The 18322-nt window shown below is 42.1% G+C and overlaps 1 protein-coding gene across 1 annotated transcript in view; it reads right to left on the bottom strand.

The window, feature by feature from the left end:
* MAP2K4 (mitogen-activated protein kinase kinase 4) overlaps positions 1 to 18322 on the bottom strand; it is a 140182-nt gene that overhangs the window by 11449 nt on the left and 110411 nt on the right. The window contains exons 8-9 of the mRNA XM_047089781.1: positions 7399 to 7476; positions 5538 to 5686 (exon numbers count right to left, since the gene is read on the bottom strand). Of these exons, the coding sequence (XP_046945737.1) occupies positions 5538 to 5686; positions 7399 to 7476 (227 nt within the window). The remainder of the gene's footprint in view (positions 1 to 5537; positions 5687 to 7398; positions 7477 to 18322) is intronic.

The following is an 18322-nucleotide window of genomic DNA, read 5'->3' on the forward strand; positions in this document are numbered from 1 at the left end:
ATAAACTTCAACAAATCTGTTAATGATTTAAATAGGAAGCTAAAGCAGGGAGAATTTAAACTGTGAGCTGGCGTCATCATTTTGGTCCCTAAGTGCTTCTTCTTATTCCTTAAGCGAACTTTTTTTTTACATTTATTTATTTTGTTTATTTTTTATTTTTTTATGTTTATTCATTTTTGAAAGACAGAGAGAGTGCTCGCTTCGGCAGCACATATACTAAAATTGGAATGGGGGCGCCTGGGTGGCGCAGTCGGTTAAGCGTCCGACTTCAGCCAGGTCACGATCTCGCGGTCCGTGAGTTCGAGCCCCGCGTCGGGCTCTGGGCTGATGGCTCAGAGCCTGGAGCCTGTTTCCCATTCTGTGTCTCCCTCTCTCTCTGCCCCTCCCCCGTTCATGCTCTGTCTCTCTCTCTGTCCCAAAAATAAATAAACGTTGAAAAAAAAAAATTTTTAAATTGGAATGAAAGACAGAGAGAGACAGAGCATGAGCGGGGGAGGGGCAGAGAGAAAGGGAGACACAGAATCCGAAGCAGGTTCCAGGCTCCGAGCTGTCAGCACAGAGCCCGACGTGGGGCCTGAACTCATGAACTGCGAGATCATGACCTGAGCTGAAGTCGGATGCTCAACAGACTGAGCCACCCAGGCGCCCCCCCTTAAGCGAACTTTTGATTGAAGCATACATTCAGGAAAACACACACGCCCTCAGCATGGAACAAAAATAAAGAGTATCAATATTCTGATTCTATTACCTTTTATTCATTCTTGTCTGCTTTTTGAAATTCCACGTCAATGAAACCATACACGCTGTTTTATGTATTGCTCCTTTCACTCAACACTGTTTGAGGTTTACCCGTGGCTGAGTGTAGCAACAGTCCAACCTCAGATGCTGTGTACCACTGTGCTAACAATGCTAGAACTTACTGTCCACTCTCCTGGGGATAAATGCTATTCTTTTCCCTACATTTATTTATTTATTTTTGAGGGAACAGAGAAGGGGCAGAGAGAGAGGGAGACAGAGAATCCCAGGCAGGCTATGCGCTGTCAGTGCAGAGCCTGATGCGGGGCTGGAACTCATGGACCCTGAGATCACGACCTGGGCCGAAATCAAGAGTTGGCCACTTTACCAAGTGAGCCACCCAGGCGCTCCTTTCTAACTGGAGATTATTACGAATACACCGTTGTGAACATTCTTCCACACGTCCTTTAGCGTGCCTCTGTCTCTGTTTTCGCTGGGCATCCACTTGGGACAGAATTGCTGGAGCATAACGTAGGCACCAGCTGTATTCCACCGGCTGTATGAGATACTGCCAATCTCCCAATGACACTGCACCACATACAGTCTTACAGCTACTGCACGGGACTTCCAGGGGCTTCCAGACCCTCCTGTACCATCAGCCTTTTAAACTGTAGTCAATTCTGGCGACGGTAATGGTATTTCATCGTAGGATTTCATTTGAGTTCCCCTGATGTCCCATCACACCCGAGGAACACCCTTTCATATGCTGACAGAGCACCCGAATATCATCTTTTTAAGCACCTTTTCATGTATCTGGCCATTATCGGTTGTCACTTTCATAGTGTAAGTGTTCTATACTCATAGGTACTCTCTACGTATTCTGATTGAAAGTCCCGTATAGAGTGTCTATACGGCAAGGAGACCGCATGGGAGGGCATTTCATTCATTGGTGTCTCCTCATCAAAAGACATTCTCAGTTTTAATGAAACTGAATTTTATCAATCTCTTCTTTTACGCTTAGCAGCTTTCTGTGTGCTGTTGGGAGAAATCTTAATCTACCCAAAGACCGTGAGACTATGTTCCCATATCTCCTGTATGCTTTTAACTCACACAACTGAAGAAACTCAGTTTGGCAGAAAAACAGCTCTAGGGGAGTACTGAGAAATGTGGCCAGGGCCATAAACCAGGTCCAGGTTATAATGGGTTTTGAGGGGCCCCTGGGTGGCTCAGTCAGTTAAGTGTCCAACTCTTGATCTTGGCTCAGATCATGATCTCACGGTTCGTGAGTGTGAGCCCCTCCTCAGGCTCTGTGCTGACAGCTCGAACCCTACTTGGAATTCTCTCTTTCCCTCCCCCTCTCTCTGCCCCTCCCCAACTCATGTTCTCGCTTGCTCTCTCTCTCTCTCCCTCCCTCAAAATAAATAAACAACAACAAGAAGGTTTTTTTAAATAATAATGTGTTTTGAAAGCCATGTTAATTTAGTCTTTATTTTAAGGGCCAGGGTAAGCCTCTAGACCAGTACTCTCTAATCTTTTATTCATTACTGCCCTACCTTCCTGTGAAATTTCAATTCCGCCAATCTGCAGACGTTCTGTAGCAGCCCTTTGGAGGGCTGCAGACCATTACGCTATCCAAGAGGTTTTCCTCTCCAGAATAAATTTCTGCCCCCTTAGGGGTGATAGCACGCTATTAAAAATGCATGCTCTGTTTCCGATTCTGTGTCTCCCTCTCTCTCTGCCCCTCTCCCGTTCATGCTCTGTCTCTCTCTGTCCCAAAAATAAATAAACGTTGATTTCTTTTTAAAAAAAAAAAAAATGCATGCTCTAGGCAGTTTTAAACAAAAAGTAACATGATCAGACGTACATCAATAAAAATACAACTCTGACAAAAAGGAGAATGGTTTGGCACAAAACGGCACTGGATTACGAGGAAACCAATCAGAAACCTGAATGATCCAGGTTAGCGAGGACAGAAAATGCCCAGGAACAGTGGAAGGGAGGATGGACAAACACAGAGAGCTGATAGGAGCAGGTCGTAAAAACAGATGTACTCCAACTACGGCCCCTGATGATCTGGAATGAGATGGATCCATGGACCTACTCAGGGAAAACAATGGAACACTGATGTCTATAACCATTATCTACAGGGGAGAACTGGCAACGAGAGACACAGAAATTTAAAAAAATATACAAGTACTACACATAGATGCAACAAAACCAGTCAAGAGATCAAGGGACTGGGCGCCTGGGTGGCTCAGTCAGTTGAGCGTCTGACTCTTGATTTCGGCTCAGGTCATGATCCCAGGGTCGTAGGATCAAGCCCCACATCAAACTCTGAGCTGACAGTGTGGAGCCTGCTTGGGATTCTCTCTCTCTCCCTCTCTCTCTCTCTCTGCCCTTCCCCTGCACGCACACACACTTTCTCTCTCAAAGTAAATAAATAAATACTTAAAAAAAGACCAGACCAGGGGCTCCTGGGTGGCTCTGTCGGTTGAGTGTCCGACTTCGGCTCAAGTCATGATCTCACAGTTTGTGAGTTTGAGCCCCGCGTCAGACTCTGTGCTGACAGCTCGGAGCCTGGAGCCTGCTTCGGATTCTGTCTCCCTCTCTCTGCCCCTCCCCCACTCTCTCTCTCTCTCTCCCTCTCTCTCTCTCAAAAATGCATAAACATTAAAAAATTTTAAAAATAAAGGGGGCGCCTGGGTGGCTCAGTCGGTTAAGCGTCCGACTTCGGCTCAGGTCACGATCTCGCAGTCTGTGGGTTTGAGCCCCGCGTCGGGCTCTGTGCTGACAGCTCAGAGCCTGGAGCCTGTTTCAGATTCTGTGTCTCCCTCTCTCTCTGACCCTCCCCTGTTCATGCTCTGTCTCTCTCTGTCTCAAAAATAAACATTAAAAAAAATTAAAATTAAAATTAAAAAATAATTTAAAAAATAAAACAAAGAGATCGAGGGATTAAACAACTCTTAATTATTTTAGAAATTATGCTCTTTGACTCACACAGATTACTTTAACCAAATTACTTCATTAAAATGGAATATATAAAATTATCACATGCAATTATATAAACTGTATAGGTGTTTGCAAACTGGTAAAAATGGAAGAAGCAGGGGCACCTGGGTGGTTCATCTGGTTAAGCATCTGACTCTTGATTTCAGCTCAGGTCATGATCTCACAGGTTCGTGGGATCGAGCCCCATGTTGGGCTCTGTGCTAACCATGCAGAGCCTGCTTGGGATTCTCTCTCTTTCTCTGTCTCTCCCCTCTCCCCTGCTTGCACAAACTCACTCTCTCTTCCTCTCTCTCTCAAAATAAATATATAAGCTTAAAAAAGATAAAAAAGGAAAAAGCAGCCAATTTGAGTCATGCTAATGGTCCTCTTCCACCTAGAAAACCCTGAGGTATCCGTCACCCCCTGGGAAACCATTGCAAAAGGAGAATTTCATTACAAAAGATGAAAGGGACTTGGGGCGCCTGGGTGGCGCAGTCGGTTAAGCGTCCGACTTCAGCCAGGTCACGATCTCGCGGTCCGTGAGTTCGAGCCCCGCGTCAGGCTCTGGGCTGATGGCTCAGAGCCTGGAGCCTGTTTCCGATTCTGTGTCTCCCTCTCTCTCTGCCCCTCCCCCGTTCATGCTCTGTCTCTCTCTGTCCCAAAAATAAATAAACGTTGAAAAAAAAATTTAAAAACAAAAGATGAAAGGGACTTAAAAACTAGAGTCTAACAAATATTTTCTAATTATTCAAAAAGAGGGCAATGCTGGACCATGAAATGTAAGTCTTACAGGGCCTAGAAAGAGGAGGGAGATAGCGTTCTTGGCAAGAAAAAAATGAGCAGAAAAAGGAAAGCATTTTCAAGAACACTTTTTGCCCAGAAACGCATTATTTTAAATCATGTTGGATACACAGAATAATTATCAAAAATATTCAAATGATAACAAAACAGGTGTCATTTAAAACACAGACTGAAACAGGGGCACCTGGGTAGCTCAGTTAAGCACCCGACTTCAGCTCAGGTCATGATCTCACAGTTCGTGAGTTCGAGCCCCGCGTCGGGCTCTGTGCTGACACCTCAGAGCCTGGAGCCTGCTTCAAATTCTGTGTCTCCCTCTCTCTCTGCCCCTAGCCCCTCACATTCTGTCTGTCTCTCTCTCTCTCTCTCTCCCTCTCAAAAATAAATAAAACATTAAAATACAGACTGAAACAGTACAAAGCACGACTGTGTTCCTGCCGTATCTGCACGTTCTTATTTTTACGTTCTACGCACACGCAGGTGTGCACATGCACACACACCTGTTAAAAGGTGGACAAACAACACCAGGTGTCGGGCTCACAGCTTCCCCGGAAGCGGCTTTCAGAGAGCCAGTACTCAGCTGACCCACCAAGCTTTGGGTGGTCTCTCCTACGTGCATCGCACTACGTCATAGGCTGTGTCGGAGCAGAGGGCCAGCCCTGAAATGCCAATCTGACCTGGTAGGTTCTTGACTTCGTAAAAGCTTCCCCGCAATTCTAGCACAACTGCACTGTTAGAGCCGCACCTGAATAAGATGATCAGTCTCGCAGAGGCTGGATTTCTTGTACCAGGTACTAGAAATCAGTATCCAACTAGCAGAACACAAGAGCGATGCTCTCCAGGCCCGCTGGAACCTTCCGTGTGGCCAAAGTGGCCCAGAGTTCTGGCACAGAGGCAGAGCGACAGGAAGAGGGCCACCCCCCCCCCAGGGCATGGAGGCCCAGTACTGCAGGGAGCCAGGAACACTGGCTGTTCTCACCGCGTGTTTGTTGCGCATTTGGACATCACGTACTCACCACAAGTTGACAAAGTTGATGAAACTGGGGGAGAACTCCCTTTCCTCTGAGTTACTCAGCTGTGGAGGGTCTCCTTTCACGACTTGTGTTAGTTGATCGAATACACTATTCCACTTTGGGTAAGGAAATCGGCCTGTGGCTAACTCGTACTAAAGAGAACACAGAGGGAAAAGCAAGATATACAAGATATATAATTTTCCCAATTAGTAAGGCTAAGCGGAAGGGGTGATTAGAAATCAAGGTAATACAGAGAATTCCGTATCAACTGAGTTCAAGGACTGGGACTAAAGGAAACCCCAAACTTAAGCCCGGACCACGTCCCCACCACATAAGAGCTGGGATAGCCCTCAATTCTGATTCCTTTGTGTGAAGGATCCTGGAAGGTTGGCTTTAGAACACTCTTGGTACAAAGTCTGCACAGTCGATAGTTATCTGAATGGAAGGCCACGTCCAGAACAGTGGTCATATTCATTTTTAAGGGAAGAGAAGGTTCAATCAACAAAAGCCCAACCTGAGCTCAAAGGAAGCAATGTGCGATTCTGTTCTCCAGCCATCCTGTGGTTACTACAGTTTTGGCCACAGCCAGATATTACCACAACAGAAGAAATCAAGTCTGGATCAAAACCCCAATGGTGGGGTGCTCAGGACAGCATCTCTAAACCATCCCAAACCAGATCCGAAGGATCTTACGGACGTTATGTCCCAATTGTTTAAAGGTCAATTCTCCCCTTTCTCTTGCTCTGTTCTGAGGATAATGAAAACCCAGAAATTGTGCTTTTTCCAAAAAAGTAGGTCTAAGTCTGCAGCATGGCCTAAATGAGCCCCGTTTTAGGTATGCTGGTAGGTGATCGCTATGCGAGGGTGTGACCCCAAGCTCGTGAGAGAAGAAGGCACCTGAGAGGCAGCACTGAGGACAGCGCCTCAGGGCTTCTTCAGCTGAGGGCCGTGGGACCTCATTACAAAGGGGAGGAAATGAACGGGAAAGTTTGGGGCTGCCTACCAAACAGGGCACAGCCCCATCTAGTGATGGGAAATTCACAGCCCATGTAGAAGAAGCTGTCCAAGGTCAGAAAAACACCACCAAGCCGTGATAAAGCAGCAAGCACAAGAAAAGAAATCCAAAATTTCAAAACAACATTTGGTAACAAAGATAAGTAATGAGCAAATACAGATAACTTTTAAGATAGAAGGAAAATTTCAGTACAGGTACAGGTGAGAAAGAAGAATTTGCTTAATTGTGCTTAGCTGCAAGTTAAGTAGCTTCCTTACTATTCTTTCTCAGTGTTGTTTGAAAGTAGAACTTTCATTAGGTTTATTGCCTCGGTTGTTCTGGTTCCACAAGAACTGAATTACTTGTAGCTCATTCACGTGTGACTTTTCTGTTCAGTGAGTAGAAGATTTCAAGTAGAAACTCTGCTCGTCCGTGTCAACACATACACCTAATACACATGCTGTACAGAGAGTACATGCTATTCCCGCTGGAGGCGGCAGCAGACAGGTGCCTTCACCGCTGCACTGCCCGTGGGGGCGCCGCCCTCCCCCGTTCCTGTTCCTAGTGCGGTTGCTGGCACCTCGTATCTGTGGCCAAGGGACCCAGCGCGGCACCAAAGAGCCCAAGGCACTTCCTAAACCTTGAGGGAAACTGTCAACCCTGGTTTGATTTTTAAAGTAAAACACATACTTTTTTTCAACAACTAGAAGATATAGTCCCTGTGATTATGACCATGGAGGAAAAAAACAGGTAAGTAAAGTCAAAGACTAGGAGAGAGAGAGAGAGAGAGAGAGAGAAAGGCAGTTCTTATGAGCGGTGGAAGACTGATAAAATTTTCTTTCAATGCTACATCTACCATGACGAACGTACCAATGTGATCCCCAAACTCCAGACATCAGAGCGGACATCATATCCTTGTCGAGATGCACTTGGGTCTATTCTTTCAGGCTGGAACACAAAGAGAAGTCACAGTCATTAATCATGCAAACCCTCAAGGTTCAGGGTGGAAGCAACCGCTGGGTAGGTGGCTGAAATGCCAGCATACTTCTAGAAGAATCCACATGTGGGGTCACACTTGGAGCAACAGGAAGCCATCATCGTATTGAAAACAAGCAAGAACAATCCACAAAACCCAACCTAATGGCCACCTCCATAAAGGGAAAACAAAGTGACTCTTCTCATTTTCCCCCCTAACGACTCCAAAGCATGTGCAAACCGGAAGCTAAGAACAAAGAAAAAAGGAAGAAAACTGGAGAAGTGAAAAAAAAAAAAATAATTACGGGGTCAGATTAGTAAGCAAGTAGTGGTAAACAGAAGAAGAAGAAAAAAAAGACTAGATCTTCTCTGTTTCAGGGAATGAAGCCACACCACAATATATCTGAAATAGAAAAGCAAATATAAACTCAATAAATTCGTTATAATTATTCTACCCACTCTTCATCATAAAGCTAAATTTAACACTATGCAGAGCTTTAAAGATACCTATTAGTCATTTTTAACCAAATGAGGCACTGGCAAAATATATTATCCTATCATGCAAACAGCGGAAATCATCTTTAGTAATTCCCATGAAGGGAGCATTCTTTACATGTCCTTGAAATAAGGGACCATTAGTTCCATACGTGTCAGGGATGGAGAAGAGAACCAGTAGCACAGAGCTGATAGTCCCTAGGTAAGACTGAGAGTGAGTACTATTGAAAGAAACGTCCAGAAGTCTGATAGTTGACTGTTATAATCTCTGCCCGTCAGCAACAACTAGTTTGCAGATTTATTTTACATATTTTTGCTTTGAACAGGAGTACTGAGGCTGTATAAATACTCACTGGAGGCTACTTAGTTTTTAGTTGCGGGTATGTGTATTTACCTGAGAAGATACACATTACATAAAAATCCCGGACCGTCAACCAAGAGAGGCACATACTGTGCCCAAAAGAGCCAGGGTATACACACTTTTCTCAGGCTCACATGGAGCATTTGCTGACATAAACTATGTTCTGGGCCATAAAACACACCTTATTTTTTAAAAAAGAAATCATGCAAAGCGTGTTCTCAGATCGCGAAGTCACTCAATTAGAAACCAGTAACAGAAAGATACCTGGGCAATCCCCAAATATTTGGAGGTGAAACAACATACTTCTAAACAACCCACAGATCACAGAGGAAGCCTCAAGATAAAGTAAAATAATACCCTGAACTAAGTGAAAACGAAATAGAACTCATGAAGCTTCAGGAAATGCAGCGAAAGTAGTATTCAGGGGGGAAATTCATAGTACTGAATAAATGCAAATACTAGAAGAGAAGACACAGCCAGCCATCAAAACCTAACCTCACAGCTTTAAGGAGTTTGAAATGGAACAAACCAAGGCCAAACCACTCAGAAAAAAAAAAAAATCAAAAGAAGAGTGAAAAGTATGAGAAATAGACAAAAACAACAAAAATGACAACAGAATGCACACCGACTCTTCGGAAAGATCAACAAAACGGATAAACTTCTGGCTACAATGAGAGAAAAAGAGACATAACCAGAAGAAGAAGAAAAAAAAGACTAGATCTTCTCTGTTTCAGACTTACTTCCCGTGAAGTAATGTCGAACCCAGATGTTCTGGTGAACTCTTTCGACCATGCAAGGGAGAGATAAGACCAGTCTTACATGAATTTCTTTCGAAAACATTTTATGAAGTCAATTTATTCACTTGTAAAACATAATAAAGACATTATGATACAATTTGTAATCCTCATAAACACAAACTCAAAAACTATTAACAAAAATAGGGACAAATCTAATCTAGCAACATGTGAACCCATAATAATCATGACCAAATGGTGTTTATCTCAGGAATACAAACACTGGCTTAAAACCTGAAAAGCAATGGGATGCCCCGTATTTACAGAAAAATGGAGGAATATTATACCATCTTCTCAATAAATGTAGGATTGACATCTGAGAAGATTCACAATTCAACTCTCAGCACACTATGAGAAAAGAAGGAAACGTCATGTCATAAAGAGCATCCAAAAACCAAGAGCAAATGTCATACTTTTTACCCATGAAATCTGGAACACTCTTTTCCTAATTAACACTGGAACAAGATAGGACTTCTGTTCAGCATTATATTGGAGGTCCTAGCCAGTCTAGAAAGCTAAGGAGGGAAGAAAAAAAACCAAACACCACACCACTGCCTTTACTCAGAGACACTTGAACTTCTGTAACTGTTTACACAGACCATCCCTACTAAAGTTAACAGCAACACGAGCAGGGATACAGGGCGTGATGTCAAAATACGCAAATCTGTATTTATCTATGACAACAGAAACATGCTGGAAGATAGGTTTTAAAATTCCATTTACAAGAGTAGCATCGAGGACCATGAATCGGTTAGGAATAAACGTAAAAGGCGCTCAAGGGTTCCTACACTGAAAACCACAAAACATGGCTGGCAGCAAAACGTCCTCAATAAATGGAGGCACTGCAGGTACTGAAGCACTTGCTAAGGCCAACATACGCACCAGTGAGTGGACAACAGATCGTGGTCCATCAACACAATGGAAACTTCTCAGCAATAACAAGAATGAGCTAACATACCCCATAGGACGGCTACCTCTTCAGCACATCGCGCTAGAGAAAGGCAGCGGCCAGACAAGAACATGGCGTGAGATTGCATTTGGATGAATCTCCGGGATGAGAAAATCCAATTGCATGGACAGAAAACAGGACCGAGGATCTTTTCTCGGTAACAGACATCTTCCTCTCCTGACTGATGAGCAGTCATTTGTCAAAATTCAAAGTGTGCACTTAAAATGGGTACCATTTGTGGTCTTGGGGGGCAGGTCATTCTGAAACTGCTCTATGTTTCTAGCATGTGTGTGTCGTGAAAACTTCCCCAACTCCTGTAAATATGTCAAAAAAGGATTCCATTTCCTTTCACTCACACTGGGGCCAACCCAAGGATTTTTTAACTGCCCTTTTCAGTTTGCTTGATATTTATTATTCATTAGGGCCGCTTCAGTTACAGGATTACGTGTATATTTTTGTCCATTAGGGATGCAAATGATTTCTGTCCCGTAACCCCCAACGTTACTTCTTCACTGACCTGGAGATAATTAGCAGCATTTTATTTGGATGGGCCATCTCGTTCTTTCCTCAGTGACTGTAAATACTAAATGACACAAATGCTTTTATGCTAGTTTCAGCATCCTACCTGCCCAGTGCTCTTACCAATGAGTTAAATACATTTTGACATGTTCTTTCTTTACTTCCAAGTGTACTATTTTTAACATCCAAAAGTTATTCATTGAGAGGAGTAGATATTTAAGATTCAAGAAGTTAAAGACCCAGCATCCTGAATCTAAAATCGAAGCATAGGTTTGAAAAACAAAAAGCTTGCCAGAAGTATAAAGGAAAACATCAACTTAGAGGATATGTCACATTAACAAAAATAGCAAAAAAAAAAAAAAAGATAAAATAATTTTATATCCAAAAACATATATAACAATAAATACGCAAGTTACTTTGTATGCAAACATATAAAATAAAAACCAAGAAATAAGAAGAAACTGACGATTGAATGTTACACATTTTGAACTAATCCTTCTCAATTTGTTTGTATTAAAGAGGCAAAAAAGAGGTGTTACGTATATGTAATTAATAATACAGGTCTTTTCCAATATTTCACATTTGATTGATCATTTATCATGCTAAAAAGAATCTTAATATGTCTCAAAAGGCAGAAACGTATGGGCCAAAAAGCTTTGATAAGAAATAAGTCAGGAAATTAAAAAGAAATCAATGAAACTCTTTGTACTGGTTAGCTATGATGTATAACAAATTATCCCAAAACTGAATAGCTTAAAACAACAAATATTATACACGGTTTCTGTGAGTCATGATTCAGGGAATAGCTTTGATGGGTGGTTCTGACTCGGGTTATCTCATGACTGAGGTCAAGATGTCAACTAAGACTTAAGGCTTTTCTGGGTTCTGGAAGATTTGGCACTAAGCTCATTCACCGGGTTCCTGGCAGGAAGGTTTAGTTCCTCACCACATGAGTCTCTTCATAAAGCTACCCAAGCGTCTTCACAACATGGCAGCTGGCTTCCCCCAAAGTGAGCAATCCAAGAAAGAAAGAAGGAGCTACAGTGTTTTTATACGGCCTGCTCTCGAAAAGGACACCCTGTCCTTTCTGCCATATGCTCTCATTAGGAGTGACTCACTAAGTTCGGCCCATACATCAGGCAGTACTTAGTCCCCACCTTATAAAGGGAGGTGTATTAAGGAAATTGTGGACACCTTTTTAAACTACCACACACCTGGCTACTAAAAAACATTCCAATAAGCAGTTCTTAAAACTAATATTTAAAAACCTAACGGGGCACCTGGATGGCTCAGTCAGTTAAGTGTCCAACTCTTGATGGTGGCTCAGGTCATGATCTCACAGTCGTGAGATCGAGCCCCGCATTGGGCTCTGCACTCAGCATGGAGCCTCCTTAAGAGTCTCTCTGTCTCTCCCTCTGCCCCTCTTCTTAGCTTGTACCCTCTAAATAAATAAATAAATAAATAAATAAATAAATAAATAAAACCAACTAAGAAAACAAAAATACGTATGTGAATACATGTACACGTTCACACACGCCCACATGCATCTGATGCTGAGGAAATAGTCAAACCTCACAGATTTTGAAGAATCATCTACCTTTCCCCAAAGACTTCCGGCTCAGAAGGATTTCAGTCTCAAAGAACGGAAAATTATACCACCACAAATGTTCTGAAGTCTGGGGAAACTTTTTTGAGCTCAAGGAGATCAAAGATATGTTTCATTCACAAGATGATCAGTAACTCTTTACTATATGAATGAACTAAAGATGGAAAATTTCCCAATTTGATTTTTAAAGCTAGCATAGCCTATAGAAGACCTTCATAATATAAAGTATGAACCAATCTCATTTAAACACTTTTATGCAGAAATTATATTACCATACCACATGTAAAAATACATTAAACATGTAAACTATGAGCCATGTAGGGATCACTTCTGGAAGACCGGAATGGTTCAACCGCAGAAAACATGTTACTATGATTTGTGATACCAGTAGCTACACAGGGAGAAACATTTCCTCATGGCATGATTGATACCAAAAAGGCATTTAATAAAATTTTTAATAGCTGTTCCTAATTCATGCTCATCTTCATTCTCTCTCTCTCTCTCTCTCTCTCTCTCTCTCTCACACACACACACACACACACACACACACACACACATGTACACACACAGAAATGCACAGACTTTAATCAGAAAAAAAGTATTTGGTTTCAAGTGAGAAAAAACATGAGAATCATACAATCAATATTGTCATTCGGTACTGATCTAGAAGTATGAGAAAAGTAAATACATACAAATGTATAAGAAATATCAATCAATAGAAGGAGAGCCAAGGCAAAAATTATTTCCAGAATGGTACCTTGAGTACCATCTGAGATCAATTCAAATTCAAAAATGAGGCAGATTAGTACTTTGGCTAGTTATAAAATTAACATAGTCATCTAAATATCGTCCCTGTATATCAGCAATGTTAGGAAAACACATTATGTGACATTTTAAATAGCAATAAAAAACTGTCTTAGCACCCAAGAATATAGCAGGGAGCCAACTAAATAAAGACTGGGGTCGTGGGTGGCCTGGCTGGTTCAGTCAGTAGGACACGCTATTTTTGATCTCAGGGTTGTGAGTTTGAGCCCTATGTTGGCTCCAGGTTGCTTAAAAATAAATTCTAGGGTCGCCTGGGTGGCTCAGTCGGTTGAGCGTCCGACTTTGGCTCAGGTCATGATCTCGCGGTCCGTGAGTTCGAGCCCTGCGTCGGGCTCTGTGCTGACAGCTTGGAGCCTGGAGCCCGCTTCGGATTCTGTGTCTCCCTCTCTCTCTGGCCCTCCCCCGTTCATGCTCTGTCTCTCTCTGTCTCAAAAATAAATAAATGTTAAAAAAAATTTTTTTTTAAATAAATAAATTAAAAAAAAAAAAAAGCAAAGATGGGGGTCTCAAAGGGCTCACAATCTAGTCAGGAGACACATATACACATACAAAATACAAAACACATACAAAACAAAAACAAAGAATCAGGTGGTGATGAGGGTTATGAAGCAAAGTGGGGTCAAGGAGATGAGAGGAACAGGTCAGATGTGGTGGTCCAGGAAGGACTAGCCAAGCACATGGCATCTGCTCCAAGACCTAACTGAAGTGAAAGACCGCCAACGTTAAAAATATTCACAGAGGAGAGAGTTCAAGGGAGAAAGGAAAAGACCCCCAGGTAGGAACATCCTCCAGATGCACGTGGAACACAGAGGTCGCTGTGGTGGCCAGAGTGTGGCAAGCAAGGCAGAAGGTAACGTGTGGACAATTCCGAATGACAGTTGACGGCCAGATCATATAGAGCCTTCTAGGCCCATTATGAGGATTTGGGGATGAGTTTTAAGCAGAGAGGTGGCATAATTTAACAATGCTCAGAGAGGGTAACCAGCTGTTACATGAAGCACAGACTACTAGAGCAAGGTTAAGCGGAAGACCATTCTAGAGACTAGAGCAATCAGGCAGGCGAGACATGCCAGTGGCCGGACCAAGAAACACTCACTGGTGGTTTAAACAGTTTTTTTTAAATGTTTTATTATTTATTTTTAAGAGATAGAGGCAGATTGTGAGCGGGACAGGGGCAGAAAGAGAGGGAGACACAGAATCCGAAGTAGGCTCCAGGCTCTGAGTTGTCAGCACAGAGCCCGACACGGGGCTCGAACTCACAGAACCGTGAGATCATGACCTGAGCCGAAGTCGGACGCTTAACAGACTGAGCCACCCAGGGACACCACCCCCCTTTTTTCTTCAAAGGAACACTAGTTGTTTTCAAAAGAGAGTGGGTTCTATGCCTTGAAAGTAAAGCAGACAGCATTTGCTTATGGACAGGATGTAGAGTATGAAGAGGAAGGAAATGAAACTCTAAAGTCTGTGCCTTGAGCAACTGGAAAGAGGGGTAAGTATTTACTGAAATATAGAGAAACTGGGGAAGGGGAGGCAGCTCCCAGATTTTGTAGGGAGCAGAGGAGTGATATGATGAGGTCAAGAGCTTGGGAATAAACTTATTATACGTGCAACTTCTGTGGGATCTAAGAAGTAATACAAAGTAGGAAACCAGACATATAATTTTGGAGTTTACAAGTGAGGTGTGGACAGTAAGAAATGTGTGGGCACTCATCATCCCCAAGCATCTACTAAGCGACAGAAGCTGTACGTCACGGAACAGAGACAGAAAGAAAGTATTAATCCCTAAGACTGGATGATGGGCTCACTAGAAGAATCTGGGTAGTTAAGGGAAAAAAAGAGACTGAATACTCAGCCCTGGGGCATACCAAAATAAAAGAGATCAGAAAGATGAGAAGGCCCTAGAGACCCAGGAGAGAGGGGCCAGTCAGGAAGGTAGCCAAGAGCACATAAATGTCATGGAAACCAAGAGACAAAAGTCTTCAAGAACATAGTATTTTCAACATCCCAGGAAAATTAAGGAAGGTCATGGCTCCAAACTGACCATGGGCTTCAGCAACAAAAAGATGGTGATTGCTCTAATGACAGCAGTGATGTCATTCAGTGATGGGGGTAAAAGAACCCATAAGAATGGGGACAGAAAGAATAAAAGGAGAAAAGGGACAGACAGTGGGTATAGACAAGTATTCAGAATGGACAACAAAAAAAATTTTTTTAAGTTTATTTATTTTTGAAATAGAGACAGAAAGAGACAGAGCATCCGAAGCAGGCTCTGTGCTGACAGCAGAGAGCCCAAGGCGGGGCTTGAACTCATGCACCGTGAGATCATGACCTGAGCCTCAGTCAGATGCTTAACCGACTGAGCCACCCACGCGTTCCCAGAATGGACAACAATATTTTAAAGAATTTATTAAGAAATGTGTGTAGCCAGTTAAGAAGGAAAAATTAACAGACAGTAAGATAACTTGAGCAAATAGAAACAAAGTATTCTTCGCTGGGAGGACTAAATAATATAAAAATGCAGTAACCAAAGGAATTTAAGACTCTAATGAAATGCCAATACAATTCCCGCTATTTTTAATAATGATACACTATTCATATGAAACATACAGAAAGAGGATACAACACAGTCCAGAAACAGTCCCAAATCCAAGGATTTAGTACAAGAGTACTGATTCTGAACAATGGAATTTGAATAATCAGATAATTAAAAATATAATTTTTATTTTATGGGTGAGGGGGTTTGATTAACAATGCACTTGTCACAATGAGCGGTGAGTAATGCATAGAACTGCTGAGTCATCATATTGTACATTACATTGTACAATGAGACCAACACCACTGTATGCTAATTATCTTGAATTGAGAAAAATAAGTAAAAAGTTTTAAAAATTCATGACTAATCATTTGTGGGGAGAAAAGTCACACTCTTTCCCCTGATAATTCACTAATCCTGATTACATCAGGATTAAAAACCTGAAATGTTAGGGGCACCTGGCTTACTGGGAGGGGCATGTGACTCTCGGGGTTGTGATTTCGAGCCCCATTTGGGTGTAGAGATTACTTGAAAAAAAAAAAACTTAAAAAAAAAATTTTTTTTTTTTACCTGAAATGTAAAAAAAAACAAAAGCCTAAACTTAGGTACTCAAATGTGAGTCTACAACCATTTCTGATTTTGGCACCAGGAAAACCTTTCAAGATATGCTAACAGCCAGAAACCGTAACGGTAACCCTGATAAGCTCACCACATTGAAATTCTCTATTTCTGTAATTCAATAAAAAATTTGTAGAATTTAAAGACAAATGACAACTTCTGGGAAAACATACGAAACCGAACAAGAAAAGACTGAAGTCCTCCTTATATTATACATCAGTACAAAAGACTGGCATCCTAATAGAAAATCTGGCAAAGGATAATACAGAAAAGTGGCCAAATATAAGAAAAAATACAAAAGTATATAACTTTCTCAATAATTTTGAAATATGTAAGAAAAACCCCTTGAAGTTTTTTTTTTTTTTTTAACCTTTATTTATTTTTGAGACAGAGAGAGACAGAGCATGAATGTGGGAGGGTCAGAGAGAGGGAGACACAGAATCTGAAACAGGCTCCAGGCTCTGAGCTGTCAGCACAGAGCCCGATGCGGGGCTCGAACTCACGGACCGTGAGATCATGACCTGAGCCGAAATCGGCCGCTTAACCGACTGAGCCACCCAGGCGCCCCACCTTGAAGTTTTTTAACAAATCCCATTCTGGCCTACCAACTCCACAAAGATAAAGCTGTAACACTCTAATGCAGAATGACACCTACTGAAAAAACACACCATTTTAATCGTATATTGTTTCCCCAAAGGTCTTGAGAAGTGTGATCCTTTCATATATAGCCAAGGAAAGATATGAAAGAGTTGTGCGAAGACACAGCTTAAAAATTTCTGCAGCAGTATTTAGAATAACAAACAACTAGGGGCGCCTGAGTGGCTCAGTTCAGCGTCCGACTTAGGCTCAGGTCATGATCTCACAAGTCTGAGAGTTCAAACCCTGCTGAAAGCACAGAGCCTGAAGCCTGTTTCAGATTCTGTGTCTCCCTCTCTCTGCCCCTCCCCCATTCATGCTCTATCTCTGTCTCTCTCAAAAATAAACATTTTTTAAAAATTAGAAAAAGATAGGGGCGCCTGGGTGGCTCAGTCAGTTGAGCGGCCGACTTCGGCTCAGGTCATGATCTCGCGGTCCGTGAGTTCGAGCCCCGCGTCGGGCTCTGTGCTGACTGCTCAGAGCCTGGAGCCTGTTTCGGATTCTGTGTCTCCCTCTCTCTCTGACCCTCCCCCATTCATGCTCTGTCTCTCTCTGTCTCAAAAATAAATAAATGTTAAAAAAAAATTAGAAAAAGAGAGTAACAAAAAACTAAAAAATCACAAGCAGGCAAAAATAGAAAGTCAGTTCATGTCTAGTGGCTAAATTCATTATACATGAAGGTGCATCGACCTGGAAACACGCCTGCAAATGCCTACAGAGCAGACGAAAAGCAGAAGTGCCATAGGATTTCACTTACACAAAAATGTAGCGGGATATATACTCACAGAACAATTCTTTCCCTTTATGAGTGAACGATGGGTAATTAATTCTCCACTTTCCTAGTCTGTACTTTATTTTTAACATATCAAACAAGGACATAATCTTCCAATAAGAAACACATTTGCAACACTATCAGTGGTAGGGTTCTTCAAACGTGGAGTTATTTCACTGAACATTTAAAAAAACAGGCATAATACAATGGGATTTCAAAGTCACCAGGAAGTGAAATATCAAGCCACTGGGGATAAGCTGTGTGTCTCAAAGTTATGTGTACAAACAGAAAAAGTGACATATACGCCTCCTTTGGGAGTGTGTGTGTGTGTGCACACACACACACATACATCCACCATATATATATGTATGTACATATATACATACACATACATACACACACACACACATATACACACATACACCAAGGGAGAAAAAAAATCAGATCTGGAATCTTTTCCTGAATATTCCAAAATGTTTCACTAGGTAAAAAATATTAGGCAACTGACAGAATGGGAGAAGATATTTGCAAGTGATATATCAGATAAAGGGGTAGTATCCAAAATTTATAAAGAACTTGCCAAACTTAAAACCTAAAAACATAATTTGAAGTGAAGAAATGGGCAGAGGACATGAATAGACACTTTTCCAAAGAAAACATCCAGATGGGTACCAGACACATGAAAAGATGCTCAATATCACTCATCATCAG

The sequence above is a fragment of the Lynx rufus genome, unplaced genomic scaffold, assembly GCF_022079265.1.
Source record: "Lynx rufus isolate CCGP_SWC_20201006 ecotype Redwood Valley unplaced genomic scaffold, mLynRuf1.p SCAF_28, whole genome shotgun sequence".
Lineage (NCBI taxonomy): Eukaryota > Metazoa > Chordata > Mammalia > Carnivora > Felidae > Lynx > Lynx rufus.